The sequence below is a fragment of the Muntiacus reevesi genome, chromosome 6 (assembly GCF_963930625.1).
Source record: "Muntiacus reevesi chromosome 6, mMunRee1.1, whole genome shotgun sequence".
Lineage (NCBI taxonomy): Eukaryota > Metazoa > Chordata > Mammalia > Artiodactyla > Cervidae > Muntiacus > Muntiacus reevesi.
In genome coordinates this window covers 26,131,240-26,146,115 of record NC_089254.1, presented here as the reverse complement: position 1 = coordinate 26,146,115, position 14,876 = coordinate 26,131,240, and the positions used below count along the sequence as shown (strand labels likewise).

The window sequence follows — 14,876 nt, the reverse complement described above, 5'->3', positions numbered from 1 at the left end:
TCTAATCCTCTGCACATGAATAAATACATCTGACAAAGTACAGAGTCTCTCAAGAAAGCCCTTCTTGACCTTCTTAATTTGAGTTCAATTGCATGTTCAGTGTTGAGAAGCCAGAGGAGGTTCTGCCAACGTTTCAAGCTCAAGCTTTACTATATTTTGTTACTTGTAAAAGTGAAATCCCAGATAATAAGTTATAATTACCCTATTAATCACTTGAAAAGGGAGTCTGGAGGAAAATGGGATTTGAAATTGCAATAATTGGTATCCTGAAAGACATCCTTTTTTATTTTCTTACCTAGAGCCTACCACATAAAACTACTATGAAAACAACACGTATGCATTTTTTTTCAGTGGTGAGGTGCATGCAGTATACCTTATAGGTTAGTTTTTCTAAAGGAATGAAACTTAAAACTTCAATGTAGTCATGCTGTTAGTCATGATGACCTTTGAACTGGAAAAAAATACAGAAATCCAGACCGTGGATTATAAATTATATTGTCAATGAAAGTGAGAGGAACTTTTTGTTTCCTAAGTTCTTTCAAGTATTACATTTTCATTTCCTTTTTTCAAATGACTTATAATGCACAACACATATGTATTTTTCTTTCATTTTTCATTAAAAAAATCCTTTCTCTTACCATTGTCTCCTTTGTATATTGACAGATCTGACACATCAAAATTTACTTTTCAGAGTTCAATATGTCAAATCCATCTGTTACCCTTAAAGTATATCATGAAAAATCTATATTTTTGCTTATGTCCCTCAGATTTCTCAATTAAAAAATGCAGAAAGACATAGATTACTTAAATCTCTACGGTTGAGTTCAAGATGAAAAAACTTTAGATTGTGCTTATGCAGAAGACATCCAACAAAAGGAACAGTCAGTATTTAGGGTATTATAATAACTAAAAAAATTTTACCATAAGACATCTAGAAAACTGAAACTGGTCAAACAGTCAATGTGGCCAAATATAATCATTTAGTTTATCACTTTCTGGAACCTTTAGTATTTATACACCCATATGGATATGTTAACATTGGCCAATGATACTTTTATCCCTTCCTCTATTTCACACCTGGTCTTTCTAAAAATATAGAGAAAAGGTATAAGTTGCAAACTTTAAATTAGGTGACAACCCTCTAGTGTCAGTAATGACTCTATGAAAACAGTGTCTTTGACCTCAAGGTATAGAACTCATATAACAAATTGATCAAAGGCCTCACAGTCAAATTAGCATACCAGGGAAGGAAGGTACAAAAACACAACCATTTTGATTTTTCAGTACATTCAAATAAATTAAGAAAAACAGTAATTCCATAAAACTGACTTGCATCTGTTCTGAAATACATCATCTTTTAAAGTGGAGACCACAGGAAAAATTATTCCATCCTCATTGGAAATCCTCCTATGGAAGGTGGGAGTGGGCCAAGTGCAAAGATTACAAGAGCACAGAGATTGAATCTTATTTGAATAAATTAGCTCAAACAGAGCCAGTGAAATCCATAACATCCTTTCACATAGTTGGAAAAGTTGTTGGCTTTTGCAACTGGATAACATTTCTTTTTGGGCAGGTCAATCATCCATGGAGCCACAATCCACAAGATGCTGTGATTTTCTGCACATCTGGTGTAAGTCTTTACATGCAAATATTAAAAACCAGTCTACTTCCTTAAAATGTTTCTATATCTAAAATGAAATAAGTAATTTTAGAATACAGGTGGATATGCAAAATATGTTATCTAGTAGGCAAAGAGACTAGCCCAACATTAACTGATAAGGTATTATAATAAAAGTAGTATTTCTTTTTTGCATTCCTTTATTTCAACAACAACAACAAAGAATACAAAAACCCCCCTCAACATTGTTTGATATTATTTGTTCACAGGAATCTCAGAAATATTCTAATATTTAGAATATCTTAGACACCATGAACTATGTGGGCTATGAAATAACAGTCCATTAAATACAACATTTATCACCACATAGTTACATCCTTTGAGTTACTGTGCTGCTAATACTACACAACAGAGCACTGCTCAAGTCTACTCTTTTAAAGCCTAAAGACAGACTCAGCAGTCTTTACCTTCTCATATTTTCCTTCAAATTAAAGATGTACATATTTACTTAAATATTACTCAATAGTAATACTGAAGCATCATAAGTTTGAAAGATAATGATGACAATAAAACATATGCAATCTGTGTGCAAAAGAAAAGGTATGTTTTCCCCTTCAAAAACACTACAGGTGAAAACATGAGTTCCTGTTAAAGATGATATGAATGCGAGATTGTTAAAATGATTTTTAAAATTTTTTTGTTGAAGGATAATTGCTTAACAGAATTTTATTGTTTTCTGCAAAACTCAACATGAGTCAGCCATGATATTTATATGTTTATTTTATAAGCAAAGTAATATCTCAAGTTAATAAAAAAGGCAAAATATATGAAGCAGTTATAGCATTCTGTATATTCACTATTAAAAAATGAAAGTGCAAGTCGCTCAGTGTGTCTGACTCTTGCAACCGCAATGACTGTATAATCCATGGAATTCTCAAGGCCAGAATATTGGAGTAGGTAGCCTTTCCCTTCTCTAGGGGATCTTCTCTACGCAGGGATTGAACCTAGGTCTCCCGTAATGCAGGTGGATTCTTTACCAACTGAGCCACAAGGGAAGCCCAAGAATGTGAAGTGGGTACCCAACCCCTTCTCCAGGGGGTCTTCTGGACCCAGGAATTGAACCAGGGTCTCCTGCATTGCAGTCAGATTCTTTACCAACTGTGCTCTCAGGGAAGCCCATTAAAAAATGAATTGACATAAAAATAATGGATGCACATAAAGTTTGAAATATTTGTTGAACTGCAATCACTTTGTCCAAAGGATTTCCATGGTCTGGAAGTGACCATGGTAATTTCATCTGAAGTCTGCATAGTAGTCAGAAAATATGTTGTAATTCAGTTATGTGATGTGGGGGGAAAAAAAAAGAATGACCTTTGGCAATTCCAAGTTCAAATCTTGGATCTATTGAGTTCTGGCTGCATGACTTTGAATGAATTTCTCAAACCTTTTTGAGACACATTATCAACACCCATAAGACATAAATAATATATATCTCTCAGTTCAGTTCAGTCGCTCAGTCATGTTCAACTTTTTACGACCTCAAGGACTGCAGCACACCAGGCTTTCCTGTCCATCACCAACTCCCGGAGCTTGCTCAAACTCATGTCCATTGAGTCGGTGATGCCATCCAATCATCTCATCCTCTGCTGTCCCCTTCTCCTGTCTTCAATCGTTCCCAGCATCAGGGTTTTCCAATGAGTCAGTTTTTTGGATCAGGTGGCCAAGTATTCGAGTCTCAGCTACAGCATCAGTCCTTCCAATGAATATTCAGTGTTGATTTCCTTTAGGAGTGACTGGTTGGATCTCCTTGCAGTCCAACCGACTCTCAAGAGTCTTCTCCAACACCACATTTCAAAAGCATCATTCTTCAGCACTCAGCTTTCTTTATTGTCCAACTCTCACATCCATACAACACTACTGCAAAAACCATAGCTTGACTGGATGGACTTTTGTTGGCAAAGTAATATCTCTGCTTTTTAATATGCTGCTTAGTTTGGTCCTAGCTTTAATTCCAAGGTCCAAGTGTCTTTTAATTTCATGGCTGCAGTCACCATCTGCAGTGATTTTGGAGCCCCCCAAAATAAAGTCTCTCACTGTTTCCATTGTTTCCCCATGAAGTGATGGGACCGGATGCCATGATCTTAGTTTTTTGAATGTTGAGTTTTAAGCCAGCTTTTTCACTCTATTTCACACCTGGTCTTTCTAAAAATATAGAGAATTTCAGTCTTTCACTTTCATCAACAGGCTCTTTAACTCTTTTTCGCTTTCTGCCATAAGGGTGGTTTCATTTGCATATCTGAGGTTACTGATATTTGTCCAGGAAATCTTTTTCAGCTTTTGCTTCATCCAGCCCTGCATTTTTCATGATGTATCCTGCAAATAAGTTCAATAAGCACGGTGACAATATACAGCCTTGACATACTCCTTTCCTGATTTGGAACCAGTCTGCTGTTCCCATGTCCAGTTCTGTTACATCTTGACCTGCATACAGATTTCTCAAGAGGCAGGTCAGGTGGTCTGGTATTCCCATCTCTTGAAGAATTTTCCAGTTTGTTGTGATCCACACAGTCAAAGGCTTTGGCATAGTCAGTAAAGCAGAAGTAGCTGTTTTTCTGGAACTCTCTTGGTTTTTCAATGATCCAGTGGATGTTGGCAATTTGATCTCTGGTTCCTCTGCCTTTTCTAAATCCAGCTTGAACATCTGGAAGTTGAAGCCTGTTGAGGTTTAAGCCTGTACTGTTACAGCCTGGCTTGGAGAATTTTGAGCATTACTTTGTTAGCATGTGAGATGAGTGCAATTGTGCGGTAGTTTAAGCATTCTTTGGCATTGCCTTTCTTTGGGATTGGAATGAAAATAAACCTTTTCGAGTCCTATGGCCACTGCTGAGTTTTCCAAATTTGCTGGCATATTGAGTGCAGCACTTTCACAGCATCATCTTCTAGGATTTGAAATAGCTCAACTGGAATTCCATTACCTCCACTAGCTTTGTTCAAAGTGATGCTTCCTAAGGCCCACTTGACTTTGCATTCCAGGATGTCTGGCTCTAGGTGAGTGATCACACCATTGTGGTTATCTAGATCATGAAGGTCTTTTTTGTATAGTTCTTCTGTGTATTCTTGCCACCTCTTTTTAATATCTTCTAATTCTGTTAGGTCCATACCATTTCTGTCCTTTATTTTGCCCATCTTTGCAAGAAATATTCCCTTGGTATCTCTAATTTCCTTGAAGAGATCTCTAGTCTTTCCCATTCTATTGTTTTCCTCTATTTCTTTGCACTGATCACTGAGGAAGGCTTTCTTATCTCTCCTTGCTATTCTTTGGAACTCTGCTTTCAAATGGGAACATCTTTCCTTTTCTCCTTTGCCTTTTGTGTCCTTTCTCAGCTATCTGTAAGGCTTCCTCAGACAACCATTTTGCCTTTTTTTTTTCTTGGGGATGGTCTTGATCCCTGTCTCCTGTACAAAGTCACAAACCTCTGTCCATAGTTCTTCAGGCACTGTCTATCAAATCTAATCCCTTGAATCTATTTGTCATTTCCACTGTATAATTGCTAAGGGATTTAATTTAAGTCATACCTGAATGGTCTAGTGGTTTTCCCTACTTTTTTCAATTTAAGTCTGAATTTGGCAATAAGAAGTTCATGATCTGAGCCACAGTCAGCTCCTGGTCTTGTTTTTGCTGACTGTATAAAGCTTCTCCATCTTTGGCTGCAAAGAATATAATCAATCTGTTTTCAGTATTGATCATCTGGTGATGTCCATGTGTAGAATCTTCTCTTGTGTTGTTGGAAGAGGGTGTTTGCTATGACCAGTGCATTCTCTTGATCAAACTCTGTTAGCCTTTGATCTGCTTCATTTTGTCCTCCAAGGCCAAATTTGCCTGTTACTCCAGGTATCTCTTGACTTCCTACTTTTGCATTGCAGTCCCCTCTAATGAAAAGGACATTTTTTTTTTTTTTTTTTTGGTGTTAGTTCTAGAAGGTCCTATAGGTCTTCATAGAACCATTCAACTTCAGCTTCTTCAGCATTACTGGTAGTGGCATGGACTTGGATTACTGTGATATTGAATGGTTTGGCTTGGAAATGAACAGAGATCATTTTGTCATTTTTGAGATAACATCCAAGTACTGCATTTCAGACTCTGTGGTTGACTATGATGGCTACTCCATTTCTTCTAAAGTATTCTTGCCCACAGTAGTAGATATAATGGTCATCTGAGTTAAATTCACCCATTATAGTCCATTTTAGTTCACTGATTCTTAAAATTTCAGTGAACTCCCCAGTTCAGTAGGTGCCCAATATGCTATTGGAGATCAGCAGAGAAATAACTCCAGAAAAAATGAAGAGAGGGAGCCAAAGCAAAAACAAGACCCAGTTGTGGATGTGACTGGAGGCGTGGGTCGGCGGTGGGCTGCTGCAGGGCTGGGGGCACTGAGTGTAGCAGTGCGCGCACGGGACCTTTTAAAGGGGGTCCCCATTATCTTCACTACCTCCACCAGAGTTTGGTCTCAGGTAAATAGCAGGGAGGGAACACAGCTCCACCCTTCAACAGAAAATTGGATTAAAGATTTCCTGAGCATGGCCCCGCCCATCAGAACAAGACCCATTTTCCCCCTCAGTCTCTCCTAGCAGGAAGCTTCCATATGCTTCTTATTCTCCATCAGAGGGCAGACAGAATGAAAACCACAATCACAGAAAACTAACTGATCTGATCACATGGACCACAGCCTTGTCTAACTCCATGAAACTATGAGCCATTCCATGTAGGGCTACCCAAGATGGACGGGTCATGGTGGAGAGTTCTGACAAAATGTGGTCCACTGGAGAAGGGAATGGCAAACCACCTCAGTATTCTTGCCTTGAGAACCCCATGAACAGAATGAAAAGGCTGTTCAGTGTATGTTCAGTATCTAGGCTGAATATATATCTCAGCCTAGATAATTTACAAATGATGACAGAAAAAAAAAAGAATTTGTAAATATTTTTAAGACTCCAGATCAAGAAGGTGACATAGGAAATTCCTGAATTTTCCTCCTTCCATGGATGCACTGCTGAATGCATAGCTACAAACAGAGCAAGTCCTTTCAAAGAAACTAGCTTAGTGACGCCTACATATTGAGACAATGAGAAAATACCCACATCAAAATGAGTGGGAAAACTTAGGTATACTTTTGCCAGGAAACCTCAACTCCTAGCCTCTTCTTGAGGAGTGAAGGGATTTGGACTACAAATCCAGCACCCTAATGCTTAAGGACCCCTCCATAAGAATGGCTCCCAAAACACCTTGCTCTGAAAGCTAACAGGGCTTGGGTGCTTGAGTCCCACAGGACCACAGCAAACAGAGAAGCAGTTGTTAAGTATGTGAGCACTTAACTACAGCTATCCCCTCAGGGATCAGTGCAGAGGGAGCAGGCAAAAACTAGAAATCATTGTAAGAAAACAGGGTAAAATTCTAAAATATATGGTTATTTAACAACATGCTGCTGAATAATCAATACAGCGAAGAATAAATCAAAAGAAATTTAGAAAAAAATATCTTGAGATAAATGAGAATGGTAACACAAAATGCCAAAACTTATGGCACGCAGCAAAAGCAGTTCTAAGAGAGAAGTTTATGGTGATAAATGCTTACATTAAGAAAAAAGAATGGTCTCAACTAAACAACCTAAATTTAACCTCAAAAAACTAACAAGTAAAGAAAGAACTAAGGCCCAACTGGTAGAAAGAAGGAAATAAAAAAGATCAAAGTGGAAATAAATATAATAGAGATTAAAAAGACAACAGAAAAAATCAATAAAACTAAGCTGGATTTATGAAAAGATAAACAAAATTGATAAACTTTTAACTAGACTAAGTAAAAAAGAGAAAAGCCTCAATTAAAAAAATCAGAAATGAATAAGGAGACATTGCAACTCAAAATGTACAAGTACAAAGGAACATGACACTACTATAAACAATTACATGCCAACAAGTTAAATTGCTTAGAAAAAACATAACTTTCTAGAAACAAAAAACACATCAGATAATGAAGACACAGAGAAATCTTAACAAATTACCAGTAAGGAGACTGAATCTATAATCAAAACCTCCCAACAAAGAAAAGTTCAGAATCAGATGGCTTCACTGGTGAACTATATCAGAAAGGAAGTAATACCAATCTTTCTCAAATTCATCCAAAAAATTGAAGAAGAGGGAAACTGTCCAAACTCATTTTTGGAGGTTAGCATTTTCCTGAACTGTGGTGTTGGAGAAGACTCTTGAGAGTCCCTTGGACTGCAAGGAGATCAAACCAGTCAATCCTAAAAGAAATCAGTCCTGAATATTCATTGGAAGGACTCCAATGAGTTACAATGAATTCACTCAAAGGACTGATGCTGAAGCTGAAATTCTAATACTTAGGCCACCTGATGCGAAGAACTGATGCTTTGGAAAAGACCCTGATGCTGGGAAAGATTGAAGGCAGGAGGAGAAGGGGACGACATAGGATGAGATGGTTGGATGGCATCCCTGACTCAATGGACATGAGTTTGAGCAATCTCCAGGAGTTGGTGATGTACAGGGAAGCCTGGCATGCTGTAGATCATAGGGTCATAAAGTGTCAGACACGACTGAGCGACTGAACCAAACTGACTTTTCCTGATACCAAAATCAGTAAAAAACACTAAAGAAAAGAAATTACAGGACAATACCCTTGATGAACATCAAGGTTCAAAATGCAAACTCCTCAAAAAATCTAAGCAAACTGAATTCAACAGTACATTAAAAGAAGTTATGCCACAATTACGTGGGATATATTCCACAGATGCAAAGGTAGTTCAACATCTGCAAGTGAAAAAATGCAATAAGCTACATCAACAAAATGAAGGATAAAGATTACACAATCATCTTAATAGATGCAGACAAAGAAAATGACAAAATTCAATATCCTCTCATGAAAAAAACTTTCAATAAATATGGGATAGAAGGTTTATTGTTGTTTGGTTACTAAGTCATGTCCGACTCTTTTTGTGACCCCATGGACTATAGCCTGCCAGGCTCCTCTGTCTATGGAGCTTCCCAGGCAAGAATACTGGAGTGTGTTGTCATTTTCTTCTCTAGGGGATCTTCCTGACCCACGGATCGAACCCACATCTCTTGCATTGCAGGCAGATTCTTTAACTCTGAGAAGGAAAGCACCTTAACATAATTAAGCCCCATATATGGGAACATATGGGCTTCCTGGGTAGCTCAAATGGTGAAGAATGTGCCCATGATGCGAGAGGCCTGGGTTTGGGAAGATCCCCTGGAGAAGGGTATGGCAACCCAATCCAGTATTCTTGATTGAAGAATTCCATGGACAGAGGAGCCTAGCAGGCTACAGTCCATGGACTCACAAAGAATCAGACACCACTGAGTGACTAACACTTTCACTTTCATGAGAAACTCACAGCTAACATTGCACTCAATGTTGAAAAGCTGAAAACGTTTCCTCTTAGATCAGAAACAAGACTAGGATGCCCAATATTGCCAAAATATTATTCAACATAGTATTATGAGTACTGTCTAAAGCAATTAGACAAGAAAAAGAATGAGGCATCCAAGTCAGAAAAGAACTGTTACTATTTTCGTATGACATGATATATACCTATATATGCCACAAAAAAAAACTGTTAAATTAATTCAACAAAGTTGTAGGATACAAAATCAACATAGAAAAATCAGTCATGATGCTACATACTAACAATTAACTATCTGAAAAAAACAACAAAATCCCATATAAAATAACATCAAAAACAATCTGCTGCTGCTGCTGCTAAGTCGCTTCAGTCGTGTCCGACTCTGTGCGACCCCACAGACAGCAGCCCACCAGGCTCCCCCATCCCTGGGATTCTCCAGGCAAGAACACTGGAGTGGGTTGCCATTTCCTTCTCCAATGCATGAAAGTGAAAAGTGAAAATGAAGTCGCTCAGTCATGTCTGACTCTTAGCGACCCATGGACTGCAGCCTACCAGGCTCCTTCATCCATGGGATCTTCCAGGCAAGTGTATTGGAGTGGGGTGCCATTGCCTTCTCCCCCAAAACAATCTACTTAGCAATAAATGTATCCAAAGAAGTGAGAGACCTATACACAAAAATTTTTAAGACACTGATAAAAGAAACTGAAGACACAAATAAATGGATAGATATCCTAGGTTCATGGATCAGAAAGATTAATATAATTAAAAATGTCCATAACATCCAAGTGAGGTATAGATTCAATGTTATATCTATCAAAGGGCATTTTTCACAGCAACAGAAAAAAAAATCCTAAAATTGAAATGAAACCACAAAAGAATGCCAAATAGCCAATATAATCTTGAGACAGAAAAATAATGTCAGAGTTACCACACTTCCTAATTTCAAGTTATATTATAAGCAATCAACACAAGTTATATTATGAGTTATGGTATTGGCATTAAAATCAGACATACAGGTTAACAGAAGAGAGAACAGAAGAGACAGAAGAGAGATCCCAGAAATAAACTCATGCATACACAATTAATCTTCAGCAAAGGAACCAGGAATACTCAATGGAGAATAATCTCTTCAATAAATGGTACTGGGTCAAACTAGATAGCCATATGTAAAAGAATGAAACTGCATTCCTATCTTAAACATAAAAATCAATTCAAAATTGATTAAATACTTAAAAGAAAGACTTGGAATCATAAAACTCTTGGAATAAAACACAGGGGGGAAAAACAAAACAACACAGGGGGGTAAGCTCCTTGACACTGCTATTGGCAATGGTTATTTGGATTGCGAATGAAAGTTAAAACAAAAAGCGAAAACAGGTGGGACTACATGAAACTAAAAAGCTTCTGCACAATAAAGATAGCCATCAATAAAATGAAAAGGCAACTCATGCAATGGGAATAAATATTTACAAATCACATACCCAATAAGCAATTAGTATCCAAAATATACAAGGGGTTCATACAACTCACTAGCAAAACACACAAAACCAAATGCCACAATTCAAATTGGGCAAAGGACCTGAGTATGTATTTTCTAAAGACAAACAGATGGCCAATATATACATGAAAAGGTGCTCAACATCAATAATCATCAGGAAAATGCAAATCAAACCATAATGAGCTATCACCTCACATACACCTCACATAACATGTGTATTATCAAAAAGAGAAGAGAGAAATGCTGGTGAGGATGCTGGGAAAAGGAAACCCTTGTGCATTCTTGGTAGGAAAGTAAACTAGTACAGTCACTAAGGAAAACAGTAGGAGGTCCATCAAGAAACTAAAAATAGATCTATCACATGACTCAGGAATCTCACTTCTGGGTAAATATTCAAAGGAAATGAAATCACTATTTCATTATCTCAAAGAGACATCTGAACTCCCAAGTTTATTGCATCACAATTCACAATAATCAAGGTTTGGAAACAGTGCAAGCACCTCCCACTTACAGATGAATGGATAAAGAAAATGTAATGCACATACACACCAATACACACACAGACAATGGATTATGCAATCTTAAAGAAATCCTGTCTTTTGTGACATTACGGATGAACACAGAAGGTATTATGCCAAGTGAAATAAGCTATACAAGTAAGAAAATAAAACTTAGCTAGAACAAAAACAAGCAAATAAAACAGTTGAACTCATGGGATCATAGGGTAGAATGGTGGTTGCCAAAAGCTGGGGGTTGGGGTGGAATAGGGAAAGCTTGGTAAAAGTTTTTAAACTTTTAGTAATAAGATGAATAAGGCTTGAAGATCTAATCTATATAACAGTGAATATAACTGCTAATACTCTATTGTATAATTAAAATTTCTAAGAGAGGAGAACTTAAGTATTTTCATCCAAAAAAAGTAACTATGTACGGTGATAATTAACTCAAGGAGGAAAATCATTTAACAATGTCTGCACACTGTTAAATAACTACATTGTCAAATAATTACACTATATATGTTAGATAGATGAATTATAATTTTGTCTTCCAATTATACTTTAAAAAGCTGAAAATATATTTCTAAAAAGTTTCCCTCCCTGAACTAACATAATCCTACAGAAAATATTGAGAACTTTTCTTTGCGTTAATTCTGTCTCAGTGTTTCAGTGCTCATTAGCTGAGTCAATACAATATACAGACCATTTCCTCCCATGGGTTATTTTTACTTATTTACTGAGCTCTACCAATAACCTGATTGAGGGATCTACTGTATGGATTCTATAACTGGGCAAAAGTTACAGCATAGAACAGGAGGACGTGTAAACTTTTCTTATCTACAGCTTGCCTTTTTCCTGTAAATTTTAAGAACAACATTGTGTTTTCTGAGTATGTACGACGTTAAGAAAGATAAAACATATGCATGCATACATTCCTGGTCCTTTAACCCCTGCTCTTTTGTACTTTTAGTTTTTTACCTCATTTCCTAGAAGGGCATTTACACAGGCTTCTGACGCATCGCAGATGGCTGTGAGGTCATGTCCTCCTTCTAGAGCCAACACCACATGTCCATCAGCCAGTGTCATCAACTGCTTCGTCAAATGACCAAAGCCTACCACAATGCAAACAGAACATTTCAAAGTGTAAGTTAAAAGTCAACCGACCACTAGAATCCGATACTGATTGAGCATTTACTGTGTGTATGTCCTTCCTCAGTACTTCCCACGTGCTAGCTCATTTAATACTCACAACGATTTGATAAAATTTTACCAAATTTTGATAATTTGATAAAAGATCTTGGATCACAAAATCCAAGATCCTGCAGCTAAGTAGTATCACAATTAGGATGTACACCAGTCCCATTGCTCTCTTCACTGTACACATTACTGCCTTTCCCAAAACATTCTGTGTACACCTGGATGAAAAGTGTTCAGCTAATATTAACAAGGTATGCAATTCCGTTTGCTTAATATTTGTTTCTTCTTCCCATCATGTGCCTTTATTATAAACGGAAGAAGTTTTCCATGTATCACCTCAAATTACATACCTATCACATTAGACTTTACAGGCATTCTTTTTACTATGAAATAGCTGATGAATACAAAAATTAATATCTATGTATGACATAACAAACAAGGGGTCACTCACCTCCCAATTTAAGGAAAATATTTTTGAAGCCCCCTGCATGCAACTCTCTAATAACATAATTCCCCCTCACTGTGGGTAATCAGGACCCTGAGTTGGTATTTATGACTCCTTTGCTTTTCATTGTTTAACCTGCTTATTCTGGAACTTTATAAAAATGGTTTTATACTTTTGCAACATGCTATTTTCACACATTGTGTTAGTTCATTTCTGTCAATACATGTAACAACAGTTTTATGCTCTCTAGTAGGCCATTTAATGAATATAAAATAGTATTTACCCACTCTCCTATTGACAAATATTTATGTTTTTCTGTTATTAAGAAAAAAAAATGCCCCTATGGGACTTTCCTGGTGGTCCAGTGGTTAGGACTCTGTGATTTCTCCACCATGAGCCTCCACTGGATCCCTGATTAGAGGAACAAGGATCCCACAAGCGACCAAAAAAAAAGCCTATAAGAACATTCTTATACCAGCCTTCTGGTGCACACATGCAAGAGTGGAATAAAACTGCTGTGACTTACAATCTGCTAAATAAAACCAGATCGTTTCCAAAGGACTATGATCAATCCCCACTGTGAGAAGCAGTGTGTATCAGAATTCCAGTTTAGTTTCATCTTTGCCAACATTTGGTGTGATGGGCCATACATGTGGGTGGCAAAGAATGGCATCTTACTGTGGTTTCATTCAGAATAAGGAAAGACCTTTCTATTTCTACTCTGAATTGAGTTTTTATTATAAACAGATGTTGAATTTAATTATCTTACTACACCAAATGAGATGGTTTTTCTCCTACAATTTCATAGTGTTGTGAGTTACATTAATATTTCAAATATTTAGCCATCATTGAATTTATGGACTAAAGTACATTTGGTTATGATATATTATCATTCTTATACACACTGAATTTATTTGACTAATGCTTTGTTTAGGATTTTTTCACTATGTTTGTGAAAGAGGTTAATCAATAAATTTCTATTCTTTTACTGACTATATTGAATTTTATTATGACTGGACCTTCTTTTTCTATTATTTGACCCTAGAATGTTGGGTAGAAATCTTCTGTAAACCATTTGACTCTTCTGTTTTCTTTGAGAAAGACATTAATCTATTGAGAATTTTCTTAGGGATTAAGGGACTATTCTTGCTTTCAATATCTTCCCAAGTTACATTTTCCCAGAAATTTGTATCTTTTGTGTTCAAATTTATTAAATAAAGTTGTTTATTACCTTATCATCATATTTTGGAACCCCAATGAGATGTAGTCGTTGTTAGTACAGCCTCAACATCTCTGAAGTTTTCTTTCATTTATTTTCTGTCTCTTTCTGTCTGATATTATGTGTACTTTTGTTGCAGATTTACTTTCCAGGCTTTTTCACTCCAGATGTATCTAGTCTGCTATTTATACTTTCATTGATATTTTCATTTCAGTGATTCTGTTGTTCAATCCTAGGTATTCTATTTGGTTATATTTCATAACTTCTTAGTCACTTTAATCTTTCAAGTTTTTATTTCTTTAGACATAATTATTTTATATTCTATATCTGCTATTTGAAGCCTTTATGGCTTAGTTTTACTATTTTTGTTTCTGCTGATTCAGCCTCATTATGTCTTAATTTTCCTTTGCTTTTTTTTTTTTTTGAGTTCATATTCATCAGTGAGAAAACTTGGAGAACAGATTTGAATATGATATTTACCTTTGAAACCCAAGATTAGTGGGATTTTGTTTGCTTCTGCTGGATGGCTGCAACATTACCAAGCAGGGTAAATTTTAGATCCTGACCAAAGGGCTGTTTTTCAAAATGTACAGATAATGTAAATACAGATCCCAAAACTTGATTAAAAACTGTCATAGAAAAGACATTTTTCCCTTTTCATTCCCTTTGAAATTCTCTGTATTGACAGTTATAGCTAAGATCAATTTGTTGTTTTGCTCAGTCAGCAGTGTCTCCTTTTCTCCTATTTATCCTTTTCTTTAGAGTTGGCTCTTTGACATTCCTTTCTTTATTCTACTCTCCAATCAAAACTCTTCCCTTTGGAGACTGAAGGCTTTGACTCCCTTTTTGAGAATGCAGGAGTCTATTAATGTTCAAGCTTTTGCCAATTGGATACTTTAGGATGGCCCAGGGTGGCCAACAGCTACAGTATTTGTTTGCTTTTCTTCCTCTTTTTGGAAGACCTCC

At 36.6% G+C, this 14,876-nt stretch overlaps 1 protein-coding gene across 6 annotated transcripts in view; it reads right to left on the bottom strand.

Annotated features, from left to right (window-relative positions):
• HDAC9 (histone deacetylase 9) overlaps window positions 1-14,876 on the bottom strand; it is a 912,538-nt gene that overhangs the window by 56,755 nt on the left and 840,907 nt on the right. For all 6 annotated transcript variants that reach the window (XM_065939945.1, XM_065939948.1, XM_065939946.1 and 3 more), the window contains one exon: window positions 12,028-12,161. In XM_065939945.1, the coding sequence (XP_065796017.1) occupies window positions 12,028-12,161 (134 nt within the window). The remainder of the gene's footprint in view (window positions 1-12,027; window positions 12,162-14,876) is intronic.